The sequence below is a fragment of the Lathamus discolor genome, chromosome W (assembly GCF_037157495.1).
Source record: "Lathamus discolor isolate bLatDis1 chromosome W, bLatDis1.hap1, whole genome shotgun sequence".
Classification (NCBI taxonomy): Eukaryota; Metazoa; Chordata; class Aves; order Psittaciformes; family Psittacidae; genus Lathamus; species Lathamus discolor.
In genome coordinates, this window is record NC_088908.1 from 35,738,895 (window position 1) to 35,757,528 (window position 18,634).

The 18,634-nt window shown below is 41.0% G+C and overlaps 1 protein-coding gene across 1 annotated transcript in view; it reads right to left on the reverse strand.

The window, feature by feature from the left end:
• LOC136004256 (transcription initiation factor TFIID subunit 4-like) overlaps window positions 1–18,634 on the reverse strand; it is a 252,580-nt gene that overhangs the window by 193,454 nt on the left and 40,492 nt on the right. Inside the window, exons 6-8 of the mRNA XM_065660599.1 lie at window positions 17,682–17,804; window positions 15,849–15,938; window positions 14,335–14,592 (exon numbers count right to left, since the gene is read on the reverse strand). Coding sequence (XP_065516671.1) covers window positions 14,335–14,592; window positions 15,849–15,938; window positions 17,682–17,804 — 471 coding nt within the window. The remainder of the gene's footprint in view (window positions 1–14,334; window positions 14,593–15,848; window positions 15,939–17,681; window positions 17,805–18,634) is intronic.

The window sequence follows — 18,634 nt, forward strand, 5'->3', positions numbered from 1 at the left end:
TTGACCAAGTAAGTTTACATTCATGTGTTCAGTTTTTGTGCTTAGTACATTTTCCTTCATTGTCCGTAGTTGAAGCTAAATCCTTAAACTTTTTTATCCCTTTTCTCCTTCTGCAAGGCAGCTATTGCTAATACTTATACATCCACACGTTTATTATGGCTTTTAAACATCCAGTAATTTACCATATGCAGAATGCAATTTTGTAACTTCAAAATGGCCCTGATTGTTTTGGGTTGTTTGTTTGTTGTTGTTTCTTTCTCCAGACTACATCACAGGTTTTGTTCCCTCATTACTCTTTTCTTGTTTGTAGTTTTCGACTCTTCCTTATGGAAGCCCTGGCTCCTGCTGATTTTTACATATAATTTGAAAATACTGTTTCTCTCTTCCTTTCTCCAAAGCACACTTGGAAGTCAGAGATGTGGCCATTCATTATTCAGCTAAATCATAGAATCATATAGTTAGGGTTGGAAAGGACCTCAAGATCATCTAGTTCCAAACCCCTGCCATGGGCAGGGACACCTCACACTAAACCATGTCACCCAAGGCTCTGTCCAAACTGGCCTTGAAAAACACCAGGGATGGAGCACTCACAACATCCCTGGGCAACCCATTCCAGTGCCTCACCACCCTCACAGTAAAGAACTTCCTCCTTATATTCAATCTAAACTTCCCCTGTTTAAGTTTGAACCCGTTACCCCTTGACCTGTCACTACAGTCCATAAGGAACAGTCCATCCCCAGCATCCCTATAGGCCCCCTTCAGGTACTGGAAGGCTGCTATGAGGTCTCCACGCAACCTTCTCTTCTCCAGGCTGAACAGCCCCAACTTTCTCAGCCCATCTTCATACGGGAGGTGCTCCAGTCCCCTGATGATCCTCGTGGCCCTCCTCTGGACTTGTTCCAACAGTTCCATGTCCTTTTTATGTTGAGGACACCAGAACTGCACACAATACTCCAAGTGAGGTCTCACGAGAGCAGAGTAGAGGGGCAGGATCACCTCCTTGGACCTGCTGGTCATGCTCCTTTTGATGCAGCCCAGGATACGGTTGACTTTCTGGGCTGTAAGCGCACACTGCCATCTCACGTTAAGTTTCTCATCGACCAATATCCCCAAGTCCTTCTCTGCAGTGTTGCTCTGAATCTCTACCCAACCTGTAGCTGTGCCTGGCATTGCTCTGACCCAGGTGTAGGACATTGCACTTGTCATGGTTAAACTTCATAAGGTTGGCATCAGGCCACCTGACAAGCGTGTCAAGGTCCCTCTGGATGGCATTCCTTCCCTCCAGAGTATCAACCAAAAAATGGGGGTTAATTTACCCTTTTTCCAGTCATCAGGAACTTCATCTGACTGCCATGATTTTTCAAATATAATGGACAGTGGCTTAGCAACTTTGTTTGCCAGCTCCTTCAGGACCCGCGAATGGATTTCATCAGGTCCCATGGACTTGTGCACATTCAGGTTCTTAAGATGCTCTCGAACCAGATCCTCTCCTACAGTGGGCCTAAGGTCTTCATTCTCACGGTCCCTGTGTCTGCCTTCCAAGATTTGGGTGGTGTGGTAAGAGCATTTGCTAGTGAAGACTGAGGCAAAGAAGTAATTAAGAACCTCATCCTTCTCCAAATCCAGGGTAGCCAGTTCTCCTGATGGCTTCCAGAGAGGGCCCACGCTGTCCCTAGCCTGTCTTCTTACAGTATTTTATCTGGTCTAATTTTGAACATTTTCAGTGAAGTCTATTTCATCACTGCCTTTGGGAGCGTGACCTGCCTACCATCTAACAATCTGTCTTTCTGTAAGGATATTTCACTTTATATTCTGCTTAAATCCTACTTTGCTTAATTATACCCTGTTATTGATATTTACACTCTCCCAGACAACTCTAAATAATTCATTGATATACTTTGATGTTTAAACCTTTAAAATATTTGTAAATTGTTTTTATGCTCTTTTCTAGTCAGCATTTCATCAAGTTACATGGGTTTAATTCTCTTAATCTTTTCTTTCAGTCTTTGCTTTCAAGTCTGACCTTTAATTGTTTTGGGGAACAAACAAGAGGAATTAGAGATGTGTGCACATCTACGGGGGTATGATATAATAGGCATCACAGAAACATGGTGGGATGGCTCCTATGACTGGAGTGTTGGAATGGAAGGTTACAGGCTCTTTAGAAAAGACAGGCCTGGCAGGTGGGGAGGGGGAGTTGCCCTTTATGTTAGGGATAGGCTGGAGAGTATGGAACTCTGTCTGGGGGCAAGTGAGCAGTTTACAGAGAGTTTGTGGGTCAGGGTTAAAGGGAAAACAGCCGTGGGAGTCATTACTGTGGGAATCTGTTACAGGCCACCTGATCAAGGAGAACCTCTGGATGAAGCACTCTACAGACAGACAGGAAAAGCCTCACGCTTGCAGGCCCTTGTTCTCATGGGGGATTTCAACCACCCTGACATCTGTTGGAACGATGGCACTGCCCGGCACAAGCAATCCAGGAGGTTCCTCAATTGTGTGGAAGACAACATCCTTTTGCAGGACCAAGGAGGTGATCCTGCCCCTCTACTCTGCTCTTGTGAGACCTCACCTGGAGTATTGTGTGCAGTTCTGGTGTCCTCAACATAAAAAGGACATGGAACTGCTGGAACAAGTCCAGAGGAGGGCCGTGAGGATGATCAGGGGACTGGAGCACCTCCCGTATGAAGACAGGCTGAGGAAGTTGGGGCTGTTCAGCCTGGAGAAGAGAAGGCTGCGTGGGGACCTAATAGCAGCCTTCCAGTATTTGAAGGGGGCCTATAGGGATGCTGGGGAGGGACTCTTTGTCAGGGACTGTAGTGACAGGACAAGGGGTAACGGGTTCAAACTTAAACAGGGGAAGTTTAGATTGGATATAAGGAGGAAATTCTTTCCTGTTAGGGTGGTGAGACACTGGAATGGGTTGCCCAGAGAAGTTGTGAATGCTCCATCCCTGGTGGTGTTCAAGGCCAGGTTGGATGAAGCCTTGTGTGGGATGGTTTAGTGTGAGGTGTCCCTGCCCATGGCAGGAGGGTTGGAACTAGATGATCTTGAGGTCCTTTCCAACCCTAACTATTCTATGATTCTATGATTCTATAATTGCAGTCTTTTATTATATTGATGATAATTTCTCAATGCAAATGGTGGACGTACCAACTAGGGGAGCAGCGCTGCTAGATTTAGTACTCGCCAACAAGGAGGGTTTGGTCGAAGTGGTGACGGTCAATGGCAGCCTTGGCTGCAGTGACCATGAGATGGTGGAGTTTAGGATCCTGTGTGGGAGGAATAGAATACCTAGCAAAGCCACAGTTCTGGATTTCCGAAGGGCCAACTTTGGCCTCTTCAGTCAACTGCTAAGGGAAGTCTCATGGGAAAGTGTACTAGGCGGTAAAGGGGCTCAAGATAGTTGGTTAGCATTCAAGGACCGCTTCTTCCAAGCTCAGGATCAGAGTGTCCCAATGAGTAAGAAGTCAAGTAAGGGATCTAGGAGACCGGCGTGGTTAAACAAGGAGCTGCTGGGCAAACTCAAGTGGAAAAGGAGAATCTACGGATTATGTAAGGAGGGGCTGGCCGCTTGGAAGGAATATAGGACAGTTGTTAGAGGATGTAGGGAGGCAATTAGGACAGCTAAGGCCTCCTTGGAACTCAATCTTGCTAGTCGGGTTAAAGACAATAGAAAGGGCTTCTTCAAATACATAGCAAATAAAACTAACACAAGAGGCAATATAGGCCCACTGCTGAAGTGGGTACCCTGGAGACAGAGGATATAAAGAAGGCAGAGGTGCTGAATGCCTTCTTTGCCTCTGTCTTTACTCCTGCAGACTCTGCAGTCTTATAGCCTTCTATGAGGAAGTGACTAGGTGGAGGGATGATGGTAGAGCGGTAGATGTAGTTTTTCTTGATTTCAGTAAGGCATTTGATACTGTCTCCCACAGCATCCTCATAGATAAGCTAAAGAAGTGTGGGCTTGACGATCAAGTAGTGAGGTGGATCGAGAACTGGTTGAAAGGAAGAAGGCAGAGAGTTGTGGTCAATGGCGCAGAATCTAGCTGGAGGTCTGTGACTAGTGGAGTTCCTCAGGGGTCGGTGCTGGGACCGGTGCTGTTTAATATTTTCATCAATGACCTGGATGAGGGAACTGAGTGCACCCTCAGCAAGTTTGCTGATGACACAAAACTGGGAGGAGTGGCTGACACACCAGAGGACTGTGCTGCCATTCAGTGAGACCTGGACAGGCTGGAGAGTTGGGCGGGGAGAAACTTGATGAAATTTAACAAGGGCAAGTGTAGAGTCTTGCGTCTGGGGAAGAACAACCCCATGTACCAGTACAGGTTGGGGGTTGACCTGCTGGAAAGTAGCGAAGGGGAAAGGGACCTGGGGGTCCTGGTGGATAGGAGGATGACCATGAGCCAGCAATGTGCTCTTGTGGCCAAGAAGGCAAATGGCATCTTAGGGTGCATTAGAAAGGGAGTGGTTAGTAGGTCAAGAGAGGTTCTCCTCCCCCTCTACTCAGCCTTGGTGAGGCCGCATCTGGAATATTGCATCCAGTTCTGGGCCCCTCTGTTCAAGAAGGACAGGGAATTGCTTGAAGGAGTCCAGCGCAGAGCCACAAAGATGATTAAGGGAGTGGAACATCTCCCTTATGAGGAGAGGCTGAGGGAGCTGGGTCTCTTTAGCTTGGAGAAGAGGAGACTGAGGGGTGACCTCATCAATGTTTACAAATATGTGAAGGGTAGGTGTCAGGATGATGGAGCTAGGCTTTTTTCAGTGATATCCAGTGATAGGACAAGGGGCAATGGGTGTAAACTGGAGCATAGGAAGTTCCACGTTAACATCAGGAAGAACTTCTTTACTGTAAGAGTGACAGAGCACTGGAACAGGTTGCCCAGGGGGGTTGTGGAGTCTCCTACACTGGAGATATTCAAGGCCCACCTGGACAAGTTCCTGTGTGATGTACTGTAGGTTACCCTGCTCTTGCAGGGGGGTTGGACTAGATGATCTTTTGAGGTCCCTTCCAACCCTTGGGATTCTGTGATTCTGTGATTTCCACACAGCATTCTCTGCCAATATCCTCCTTATATTAAGGTACAGCCCTCAAAATTCTGTAAGTAAAGTCTATAATAACTAAGAAAACTACTAGGCTGTATCTCAAATAGGCATACGATTTGTCAAATATAGGCTTTGTTCCTGTTAGTGGATCCTAGACATCTACTGCTCAACAGCCATTTTTATTTAAATTTTATTGTACACCAAATTCTAAGTCATCAACTAAATCTTTATTAGTTCATTAACAGAAACGACTTCTTTTATCCAAATAGCCACATTTTACTCTTCCCTTCCTAAGCTGCCTTGCACACAGGACAAGAAGAAAGCTATTTCTTGTGAGACACTAAAATGTGTACAAATTATGATAATCTAAGATTCAATAGAGAATTAAAAAGCAAAGCAGAACATCCCCATATAGCATAATGCTTACTCTGCTGCTGTATCTTGTTTCCAAACTCCATTATCACTTTACGTCACCTTCTGGGAGCCTCCAACCACTATGAAAGTCTCTGGAAAAGCGTTAGTAAATGTTTTAGCAAGTACTGTTCCAATGTAACTTAGAAGACGGTGAAATCTTCCCTCCAGACACTGTACACAATCTACTACAGCAACAAATGTCCAGATGTATTTCTACACATCTTTCCTAATCCCAGACTTGCACAAATCTTTATATAACTTTGCATATAATTAAATTTTTTTAATTAAGATGAATCACTTTGAATTTCTTACTGTTCCTTTGTCATTTAATGATTGGCTTCAACCTTCAGGAGTGCTTTCTCCTTACAATGCAGTGTCAACTCAATACATAAAGCATTCATTGCTCTTCATTACTCATCAATCTACTTAAAACTTCAACACATTTAATAGAGAATATCTCTCATTCATAGAAGTTTTACCTGCTATAAAAGCAAGAACGAGACAGGCAACATCTGCATATATAGGGCTGAATGACAATTTAGACAAACTTTGAAAGCTGATCTTAGAACAATTAAAAAAAAAAAAAAAAAGATTGCTGGCTTATCTCATTAGTGTCTCATCAATAAAATATTAGCCTAAGATTATTCTCCTTTTCCCTAGCTAGCAGTAGTTACCAGTACTAACAGCACTATCAAGCTCTTTAAAGCATAGCTTTTTCACCATTTTGGAATGTGATTCTAGTACTTTACAAACCAGATAAATAAAATAGTCTCCCCTTTCATCTCTACTAACACTATACATTTTAATGCTGGTCTCCTTTGTGAATCTACGCTGTATGCTGAACAGCATACACAGAATTCCCATGTCATAAGATACTTCCATGTAACTGCAAGAAGTATCACTAGATCTGATCCCTTTGGAAATTAGCCAAAAGAAACAAACAGCTAACAGATTCTCCAAATTTTTAAATAAACTAGATTATTGTAAAGTGGCTAGTATAGAAGGATCTATATTCCAAAACAGGCTTGCCCTTCTACAGCTGGACAGTTTGCAAAGCTAGCTGGAACTCTCTCCAGTGAGCTTCAGGCTTGGAAAATCTGGAGCTCAGCCAGCTTCCTCCATCAGTGCTGGCCACCCCTAGGCAAGCCAGCTGTAATCTTCCTCTTCCAGAAAAGTCCCATGCAAGATGGCCAGCAGCTCTTTGCCGTGCTCTGATTTCAGGGAGCACTAAGTATGAAGAATGTGATAACTGTAACCAAAAAAAAGGTCAATACTTAGGAACAATTACAAGTGTGATATGGAGATCCTGCTGGGTTGCCTACATGGCACCTGAGTTGATGGTTGTTGTGGTGTGCAAGTTGGGTTTTTCTATGCAACATATCTTACTGCCTGATGCTGCTTTTGTCTATATAGAACTAATTTGAGGGCCATTAAGAAGTGCTTGCTTAAATGTAATGTTTGGTTCAATTAACTAATTAGTGATAAATTGAAAGCAAATACTGAATACCAGTTTTGCAATAAAATAATAAATTACAATTTTGAAAGCATTTGCTTCTCCCTCAATATTTTCTAGAAAAGGAATAGTACTACTAAGCATAGGTTTCCTCTATGCAGTTTCCTACCTTCTGGAAAATGCACCCAGTAAGATGAAAATTCAGTCCTAGACCTATGACTTCCTTATAGACAGAAAAACAAATTTTTTAGCCCATCAAACCAATCTAGATGATAAATTGCTTTAGCAGCTTTTAGCTCCTTTTAAATTTTATATTTTCTCACCTTGTTACTTCCCTTTTTGTTAGTAGTAGTAGTAATTTCATATTAAACTTTAGTTATTGGACTATTCTTATCTCAATATGTGGGGTTTAAATTCTCCTGATTCATCCTATCGTGCCCAGAAGGGAGGGGGGGGCAGAAAGGGGGGAGTGAGTGAGGAGCTACGTGGTTCAAGTTACTGGCTAGGCTTAAACCATGACAGTCCCTTGTGGTGCCCAACATGGGCCTTGAAGGGTTGGGATAACGACAGATAACGTATTTGTGATAAGCATTCATTGTTTCAGATTGATAGCCACTCACTTTGGCAATCATTTTGTGATTGATAGTCACAATGTTGATTTATTTCCTCTCATAGTTGTTGTGATTTATCTCAGGGGTTTTTTGTCACACTTTACTTGCAGACAGTATTTGCTGTTTTAGTGTGAGACAATCAGGTTTACTTGACTGTGTGGATCAGATGGCCTGGCACATCAGTCCCAGAGTAGTACGTGACTGTAGTAGACACGAGTGTAAGGTGTACCCTGATGCCATCAAGCTGTCAAGAGGTAGAACCTATTTCTATTTCTGGAGTGACAGGAGAATCCCAAGAGTTGACTGTACTGGAAGCTGAAAACAGCCTACCTGCGAAGGAGTGGCAAAAGCATCCCATCATGACTGGTCCAGAGGCTCCACGCATCGTTGGCATAGACTATCTCAGGAAAGAGCACTTCAAAGATGCCCAATCTCATCTACTCTCAAGCTAAGCAGGGTCACGCTCGGATCTTGTCTAAAGTTAAAGCACAATCTAAGAGGACTACCAAGAGATCTTCCCTGAGGCTGGACAGACATGAGTGGCAGGGTGCATGGGATCATATGGGCAAGTCCCTAGGCCAATGGGCCCCTCCAGTGCCAGATGCCAGGAATGAACCCACAGGACCAGATGAAATCGAAAGTACACAATCCATGTGGCGTAAATCTACATGCAGCATGCCATCATCATATGCTAACTCATTGGCAACACTGACCTGGAGTGAGGCAGCAGCACGAACAGTTGATAAAGTGAGTCATCAACTCCAAGAGTTTGAAGACAATCTCACCCCTTCCATCATTTCAGCGTTGGAAAAACTCATGTCCCAGAAGTTTAAACAGTTGAGAGATGATCTATGCAGCTCCACACATGTACAAACCCACATCTCAGCTATTATCAGAAGGCACCCAATTGCCAGAAGGAGAAGATATAGGAGGTATACACTATGGGACACCCTATGGTTTTACCAGCGGGATCATGGAGAAGACATGAGAAAGTGGGAAGGAAAACCTACCTCATTTCTGGGTGCCCGGATTGAAAGAAAAACAATGGTCACTGGGGATCTTCCCAAGAAAGTTGCTGCGCCAGTCTCTGGTGAGCACTTTCCCAGATGGAGTGAAAGAGCTGATTTTACTCCAACTCCTATGAATAGGAATGCTAATCCCTTTGTACAAGAAGTAAATGGAGAATCTTATGATGCCTATTAGAGGAGCTCTGCCTCCAGCCAGGTGGAGGAGAGGGACAATTGCGCTTATTGGACTGTGTGGATCAGGTGGCCTGGCACATCACTCCCACAGGACGATAAGGCTCTAGTAGACACCAGTGCACAGAGTACACTGATGCCATCAGGATATCCAGGGGTGGAACCCATTTGTATTTCTGGAGTGACAGGAGGATCCCAAGTTAACTGTACTGGAGGCTGAAATCAGCCTAATTTGGAATGAGTGGCAAAAGCATCCCGTCATGACTGGTCCAGAGGCTCCATACATCCTTGGCATACTGTATCAGGAGAGAGGACTTCAAAGACCCAAAAGGATACCAGAGGAAATGAAACAGCTGTCCACCTTGCCTGGTCTCTCAGAGGATCCTTCTGTTGTGGGGTTGCTGAAGGTCAAAGAACAATTAATAATAAAGAAACACAAGCTTTCTTAGGTGTTGTGGGGTTCTGGAAAATGCACATCCCAAATTACAGTCTGTAAGCCTTCTGTAAAAAGAATGACTTCAAATGCGGCCCTGAGCAACAACAAGCCTTTGAACAAATTAAACAAGAGAGAGTTCATGGAGTAAGCCCTCAGGCCAGACTGAACGCAGCAAGATGTGAGCCATGTGCTTTATACAGCAGCCAAGGAGAAGGGTCCTCCCTGGAGCCTCTGGCAGAAAGCTCCAGGGGAGACTCAAAGTCAACCCCTCATCTTTTGGAGTTGGGGATACAGAGGATACAAGGCCAACTATATCCCAACTGAAAAGAGACACTGGAAGCCTATGAAGGGGTTCAAGCTGCTTCAGAAGTGACTGGCACAGAAGCACAGCTCCTCCTGGCACCCCGGTTGCCCTTGCTGGGCTGGGTGTTCAAAGGCACTGTCTCCTCTACACATCATGCAACTGATGCTACATGGAGTAAGTGGGCTGCACTAATTACACAACGAGCTCAAATAGGAAATCCCAGTCATCCAGGAATTCTAGAAGTCATCATGGACTGGCCAGAGGGCAAAGATTTTGGAATGTCACCAGAGGAGGAGGTGATGCCTGCTGAAGAGTCCCCACCATAAAATGAACTGCCAGAAAGTAAGAAGCAATATGTCTTGTTTAGATGGATCCTGTTGTATTGTAACAATGCATCGGAGAGTCAGGGGAATCCATATAGCTGCCTTCCAAGTTTCAGAAACTGCCAAAGGAGAGGGTGAATTGAGTCAGTTTGCAGAGGTGAAAGCCATCCAGCTGTCCTTGGCCAATGCTAAATGAGAAAAATGTCCAGTACTTTACACTGACTCATGGATGGTGGCAAATGCCCAATGGCCCATGACACCTCAGGCCATCAGGGCAGAGATGCAACATACAGATGGGCTCATGATCGAGGGGTGGACTTAACAATGGACACTATTCCCCAGGTTATTCATGACTGTGAAACGTGCTGCAATTAAGCAAGCCAAGCAGTTAAAGCTTCTTTGGTATGGGGGATGATGGCTGAAGTACAAATATGGGGAGGCCTGGCAGATTAATTATATCACACTCCCACCAACCCACCAAGGCAAGCATCATGTTCTTACTATGGTGGAAGGAACCACCGGATGGCTGGAAACATATGCTGTGCCCCACGTCACAGCTCGGAACACCATCCTGGGCCTTAACAAACAAGTCTTGTGGCATCATGGCACCCCAGAAAGAGTCAGGCAATGGGACTCATTTCCAGAATAACCTCATAGACACTTGGGCCAAAGAGCATGGCATTGAGTGGGTATATCACATCCCCTATCATGCACCAGCCTCTAGGAAAATCGAACGGTACAATAGGCTGTTAAAAACTACACTGAGAGCAATGGGTGGTGGGACTTTTAAACATTGGGATACACATTTACCAAAAGCCACCTGGTTGGTCAACACTAGGGGAACTGCCAACAGGGTTGGCCCAGCTCAACGTACTTCTATGTAAAGTCCCTGTAGCGAACATAAATAATTTGCTGGGGAAGACAGTCTGGGTTATTCCTCCTTCACGTAAAGGCAAACCCTCTTGTGGTATTGCTTTTGCTCAGTAACCTGGATATACTTGGTGGGTAATGCGGGAAGACAGGAAAGTCCGATGTGTACCTCAAGGGGATTTAATTTGGGGGTAAAACAGCCAATGAAGTCAATTATATGCTGTTGCCTGCTATATAACACTTCTATATGTGACATCATGATCATCACCAGAGAACAGTCATGGGAAAAGCCAGCAGCAGCAGGATTCTCCCAGAACTGTCCTCAGGCCACCATTGACTGATCCTGACTTCCCTCTGATCATTACCCCAACAAAGAGTGAACTTTGATGAAACCAAACGAGCTCAGCAGTGACCAGATGAGTTCAGTGGTGTCATCAGCAGGCAACAATCCAACACTACACACACCATCTCCTGCCCCATGAATTAAGGAATGATATCTCTCTCTATGTGTGTTTGCATATATGTGTGTGTATATATATATACCAAGAGACAAAAAGCCAAAAAGTAATGGTATATTGTAAAATGTGGGATATGAGCATGACATGTATGGTATGGAATAAGGGGTGGATACTGTGCTGGGTTCAGCTGTAACAGTTATTTTTCTCCTTCTTAGTAGCTGGTGCAGTGCTGTGTTTCAGCTTTAGTCTGAGAACAATGCTTAGTTATTTGTAAGTAATGCTTACTCTAATCAAGGACTTTTCAGTCTCTCATGCTCTGCCAGTGATGAGGGGCACAATAAGACAGGAGGAAGCAGAAAAAGGACACCTGGCCCAAACTAGCTATAGGGGTTTTCCATACCATACCACATCATGCCCAGTATGTAAACTAAGGGGAATCACCCAGAAGGGCAGATCACTGCTTGAGTCGGGCTGGGTATCAGTCAGCAGGTGGTGAGCAGTTGTATTATACATCACTTGTGTTTATTGGGTATTTTTTCCCTTCCCTTTTAGTTTTATATTCTCTTGCCTTGTTGCTTCCATTATTATTAGTAGTAGTAGTAGTTTTATATTATACTTTAGTTATTGGACTGTTCTCATCTTAACCCATGGGATTTACATTCTTTCGATTCTCCTCCCCATCCCACCCAGAGCGGGTGGGGGGAAAGGGGGGGGAGTGAGTGAGCAGCTGCGTGGTTCTGAGTTACCAGCTGGGATTAAACCACGACACACAGGTATGTCAAAATTACAGAGCAACTCTTCATATTGCTAATCTCTACTGAGGTTAACATCACAATTGCTTGCTTTGAGTAAGCACTGACATGAGAGAGATGGACACCAAAATTCTCTCCCCCATAAATTTGGCTTTATCCCATTCAGAAAATATTCCACAAAAACTATAATCATAAGAGTAAGAATTCCTGCAGACTTACTAAGACATTTTTATTATACGTCACTGTTTGTCAAAAGGTGGGGTGCTAGTTGGCTAGTAGGCAGAGGAGTGTTTCAAGTGGGTTGCAGAACACTGGAAAAAGCTGTGCTACCTGGAAGTATGTTAGTCCCAAGACTGTTGCATGAGATAAGGCTACACTTATTGGCCATGAACATTAATACTTTAAAGAAAACTGTCAGCTTCTGTGAGAAATTTGCCTTCCCCAGGAAATGGAGTAATTTTTACACCTGCTGCCTGTAATTGCAACCAGTTCCTGCTCCCTATCTTGAAGAACCAAAGTTATTACCAAAGTCAATTCAGTCTTACATAGATAAGACATGAACACAAACTAACATAGCTAAATCAAAAACAAGTCATAGAAAACCTGAGGAACACTATTCTAATTAATGCAACAGTCCAGGAGTGGGGAGAACCCACATTAGAAAAAGAAAGACTGCAAGTGGCTGAACAGAAAGCAGCCAAGTTAAGGTGCTAAATATCCAAATGTCTGTGTGTATTACAAAAGCCAGAGTCAGAAGACTTAGCACCTAAGATGTTCTTACACATTAAAATCATGCTCACTAAAGGATGGTAAAATTATATTAATTTTTTAAAGTTTGTAATTTAGCTGCTAGAAAGTATTTGTAAGGTTCAAAGACATGGTTCTGATGGCTCAGACATTTTCAGATTGTGCACTGCCACTTATAAATTAAAGCAATGGAAATATTCTCTCTCCATACACCCTACAAATTATTTACATCCTTTATAGTGCCTATAAACTCAAGGACAGGTCATTGTAAGGTTTCAATTTATCATATGTGCATTTCTGAATCATCACAATATCAATTTTTACCAACTTAATACACCTTCTGAATTTGTCAATTTCATTTTGAAACCTAAGTCTTCACTCATACATACACAGAAACCACAAAGAAACTTTTACATCTTTGCCTGAAGGATAATAATGCCTGTGTAAACTCAGGGCCTCGTAAAAATCCTAAACCTATATACCTAATAAAAATCCTAATCCTAAAAACCTATAATTACAACTATAAACACACATGCAAGATCCTATGTAACAGCAGCCATACCAATACTCAATGAGTAACTGAGTGTAAAGTTGCCTTATTGATAGCGCCTTTGAAATTAAGGCGTCTAAGCACATAATTCTCCAGTATGCACAGCAATGATATTTCAGTAAATAACAAAGTATGGCACTTTTTCCAAACAAAACATGCTGGTACAGTACAGCTATTCTTTTACAAGATTTTCTAACTATATGTAGAAGAGTTTAAAATAATAACTAATTTTTATACAGATGAATCTGAGCAAAGCAGCATATCTAATGACATACTAAAAATTATACCCTTGTCTAAGTCTTGAAAAGCTTTCTGTTCTACATTTGTAATTAACTCACATTCCACTGTGCTCATAACAATCACTGTATTACAGTCAAAAAGGCCAAGAGTGTAGTTTCTTAAATTTAAGCTATGTCAATAATGTTGCCTAAACTAATGGTTGAACATACATGTTAACTGCCATAAAATGAGATACTACTATATATCACAGAATATGTGTCCTGGGTTCAGCAGTAGCAGACATTTTCTCCTTCTTAGTAGCTGGGGCAGTGCTGTGTTTTTGACTTTAGTCTGGGAACAGTGCTGATAACACTGTTAACCAATGCTTTTAGTTGTTGCTAAGTAATTCTTACCCCAATCAAGGACTTTTTCAGTCTCATGCTCTGCCAGGGAGAAGAGGCACGGGAAGCTGGGAGGAAGCAGAGACAGGACACCTGACCCAAACTAGCCAAAGGGGTATTCCATACCACAGCACATCATGCCCAGTATATAAACTGGGGGGAGTTACCCAGAAGGCACAGATTGCTGCTCGGGTCAGGCGGGGTATTGGTCAGCAGGTAGTGAGCAATTGTATTCTCTCCCTTTGTTATTTCCTTTACCTTTATTATTATAGGTGGTAGTAGTAGTAGTTTTGTTTTATACCTTAGTTACTGGACTGTTCTTATCTCAACCCATGGGAGTTACATTCTTTCAATTCTCCTCCCTATCCCTCTGGGAGCAGGGAAAGGAAGAAGTGGGGGGAGTGAGCAAGCGGCTGCGTGTTTCTGAGTTACCAGCTGGGCTTAAACCATGACGATATGATACAAACAAAAAAGTATTTTCCCAAACATGCTGCAATAACATTGAAAACTGCTATTCAGTTTAAGAAATTCTTTTATAGTACAGTACCTACCAGTTGAGAACTCTGATTGGATTGTACCACCTTAACCTGAGGAGGCTGCACTGTATTTGATACAGAGACTGTGCAAATGTTGTTTGGTTGCCTTATTCCTATTGTCTGTTTGGGGACAACAGAGGAAATGCTTCCAGAGGCAAATTGAGGTATAACTTGTGATAGCTTGGTTTGTTGAAGTGACTGATGAGATGGCTGTCCTTGCAAAACTGAATGTTGACTATTCAGTAAAGATTGTCTCAATGCAGGTAGACTTTTCTAAAAACAGAAGAAAGTTTATGAAATAACAAAATTTAGCAGGTTGACAAAAAAAAAACTTTTAAATTTGCTGTAAACATAATTGAAAGAATGCAGCTTGCTTTCCCATTTTTCTATCAGCCTATTCACTAAAAGAAATAAGATTGAACATATTTTTTAAGAGGCAAGAATCCGTTTATATTTTTAATAAGTTTTCAATTTGGATTTAGCAACCCTGTAGATTTTGATGTGGCCTAACTCCACCATAGCCATAAAATAGAACACTCCCCTCCTCAAAACTATCTAGAACTTGTAGCTTAGGTCTTTGGAAGGGTAACAACTGGAAATGGAAAAGGCAGAACCATATAACAGCCCTATTCCCATTGCATGCTGGAAGTAGTAAGCTTCACCAGTTTACTTCTGACATGCCTCCAGCACCTAGAACAAGATGATTCAACTGCTGGTGCCTTACAGCAATAGCTGTTTACTGCATTTTTACTGATCTAATGTATTCTGACTGGATTAGAAAAAATGTACTATTGTATGTTTCATGTTCAGAACAGTTCAACAAAAAAACAGTTCTAAAAGGCTATACTGTACCTTCACAAACTTTTTACTATTTTAAGTGATAGTGGAGTTCTTTCAAATTGCTCCCCCCCAGGCAGCTGTAGAATGCAAATGCATTTAACCCAAGCTACGGTTCTTTCTAAACTTCTAATAATTATTTAAAAACTTAATGCCTGTTGCCAACAAAGGACTTCAAAGAAAGGAAACAGTTAAAACTTATCATGATTCTATTAGTGACTGCAGTGTAAGAGCAGGAAAAGGCACAAATAAGGGTTAATGATAACTTGAAAAAACAGAAGCAGAGGGAGAGAGTTCTGAAGAAAAGCTGCAGGGAGAGAAAAGAGGGCATCTGCCCTAAACTGAGAAGTTTTGGACTAGAAGAAAAATGCTTTTAGAATTACAGTTGTGGTTTTGTTGGGGCATAATTAAACACGCTCTGTACGTTTGCATATAATCTTGCATACAGATGCTATTGTAGCTTATGTACAAGAACCAATTAAAAGTTAAATTTACCCCCATATATACTAACTTAGGACCCAATAATAAATCCATTTGGTATTACATCAGAATTTCTATCTTAGATTAGTTCCAGATTACAAGCAGGATTAGCTAATCAATTATTTTAAACATATTTTTTAAAAGTATATTCTAAAACTTAATATGCTGACATTTGCATTGAAATAAATTTATATAAGCAATATTTGCATTACCTTAAGGAAAGGTACGAGATACGGCTGAGGAGATGATCTGAGTTCTGATTGAAGGCGGCCTGTAAATTCTTCTGGATCAATCTTTGCATCCTTCAGGGGGAAGAAGAAAAAGCATCAGCAACTCAGATGAGCTGTTTTGTTGGGTTTTTTCTAGATAATGTATATGTATACATCTCTAGCTAAATAGGCTACCATATCAAGAAAAACTTTCAAAGCTGAAGTCCCTCCTCTGTATCTATAAAATCCTTCTGTCAAGAGCTAATATGTATATGTAAGAAGCCCCTCAGAATTCAGGGAGTTCCCTCAGGCATGCACAATTCAAGACACGAGATCCCACACACACACTTAAGTCTTTTTTCAGGATTCCATTCTCATGCTAACATTTACATAGTGCTTTCTTTTTTTAAAATTAAAAAATTGATTAAAAAAAACAGGTTGCTGAAGTAAGCTTACAAGCCATTATAAAATTCACCAGCCCTTGTAATACGAAAATTATCTTTACTTAATTCCAAAACCAATTTTGAAGGTTCAGTTTAACTTAGTAGAATATGCGTATACATATACATAAAGCTATATATGTAAAGCATATGCATATATAAAAGTATACATATAAGTACACAATTTACACCTGCATAAATGTATGTATATATATTTATATACTCACAAAATATACACTAAAATATATGAAATATATATTCAGTAGTTTGTTTAGTAGTTAATACAGAAGAACTCTAACTCAGGTGTATTTTATAATACTTCAAAAGTATCATTAGTTACTGCTGTGGTTTGAACCCAGGACAGTTACAATCTTAGGTTGCAATAAATACACTGATTAGCTTTTCTAGACTGATATAGAACAAGAACAAAACCAACCTTCAATAAATATATTTATATATAGAGAGAGAAATATATATATATGTCTCATTATTTTGTTTAAAATATTTTAAGTCATTACTTTTACTTAGCTAATCTTAGTTTTCAAAAGTTAAAACAAGTTTTTACAGGAACCACTGAATGTGGCACCTACTTGAAAAAAGTCTTAGGCTTGTCTAAATACATAGGTTTCTTTGTCAATCAATTCAAAGAAATATGTATCAACTGCTTTTAAATCTAAGTTCTTCATAGACTATATTTAATCTTTTTAAGAAGCTTGACCATTTTGTTCCACTCTACAGTAACATCTGTGTGCAACTCATTTATACAATTCACTGAAACACATACTGCACTGGAGAATACTGTAAGTCAGATTTTTTTCTGGGCCCAAGGACTCTGTCTAGATGAAACACAACTTTGCCTCTTGAAATCCACTTACAGTTAAGGCTCCATGCAGGGGCACCTGTCTGCAGAACTGCCTGGACTAAACAGCTTAGTAAAGACCTTTTCCTTCAGCCCTAAAAACTCTAAATCACATTGAGGAGGCATGCATCTACATTCAATCTGTGGTTAAAACATTAAATAGCTTCTTCGTGTTTGAGAAAAGACTACGGTTTGGAGGAAAAGAAACTTAGTGAGTCTTCAAGGAAAAATCCTGTATTTTACTATCTTTTTCTGAATAAATAACCACAATATTATCCATCAAAACAAGAGTGTTCTTGATAAATGCATACAAACTGCTTTGTTGCATTTCCCCTTTCAGAAATTGAAGAGACAGCCTACCTTTAAAAGATTTTTGAAGATATGTAACATACAGAATTGCATTTTGATGTAGCCCAACTCCCTTAGCTTCCATCACAGAAAAAAAAAAAAAATTAGATCAAAGCAATAGTTCGTAGCATATGTAAATAACAAGCTTAATAGATAAATGACAAAATGAAAGATAACCAAATTATTTACCAACAAATCTTGAACCAGAGCTTTCACATTACGGGATGTTTCTGGAGATGGTGAATTATGAGAAGCAAGTTTTATAAGTGTAGATAAGAAGTTTTTGCATTTTTTCACATTCTCTTGCATTTCCTGCAAAAGCCAAAGAAAAGAAATATCAGATCTATGATATTTTGCAATCAGGATCAATGCATGCTCTGATCACTATAAATAGGAAAAATGATGAAATTGTTCTAATCGAGGCAGGATACTGAAATACATCTGCAGCTATTTTACTATTGCTGCTAGTTACCTGACATTTTCTTCAATTTTTATGTAACGGAACATCATACCTCACAAATATTAACAATAAACAATAAAAAAAATCAGAGAAATAGATTTAATATTTTTCAGTCTGTTTTGATAAAAATAACCTTAAATATGAGAAGTAACGCAACAATCTGTTGGAGATGCATTCTCCTTTGAGATGCCCAAAACACAATGTACAATGTTCCACAAGCTATCTTAATTTGTTAAATTATTGATTCAGTATGTTTCTATATAATGCAGCTACAGCAGTAAAATCAAATTAGAAATAGTCTTAAAATATCTAATCTTTTCTTCATCAGTAGGAAAAGAGATGCTTTACACCACATAAAAATAAAGGCTTGAAAAAATTAATTACTCCTAGAAACAGAGACATTACAGTTCAGCATAACCACAGTTTTGAGGCCCAGCAACATGATAATAATGAAGTTCATAGACTGAAGGCCTGATTGGTCTGTTAGCAGAAAAGGAATAGTTCTTTCACTACTGACACATACATGGTAGGATGGGGAAAGCTGACCACAAGTGTTCATCTCAGAATACGTATCCCATTTAGCTGAAATAAAGGGAAAGGTTTCTTGTTTGTAAAATATTTGTTCGATCACAGGAAGTGTGCTTGCATGAAGAAAAAGTTCTTCCTGCTTCTGAATAGACCT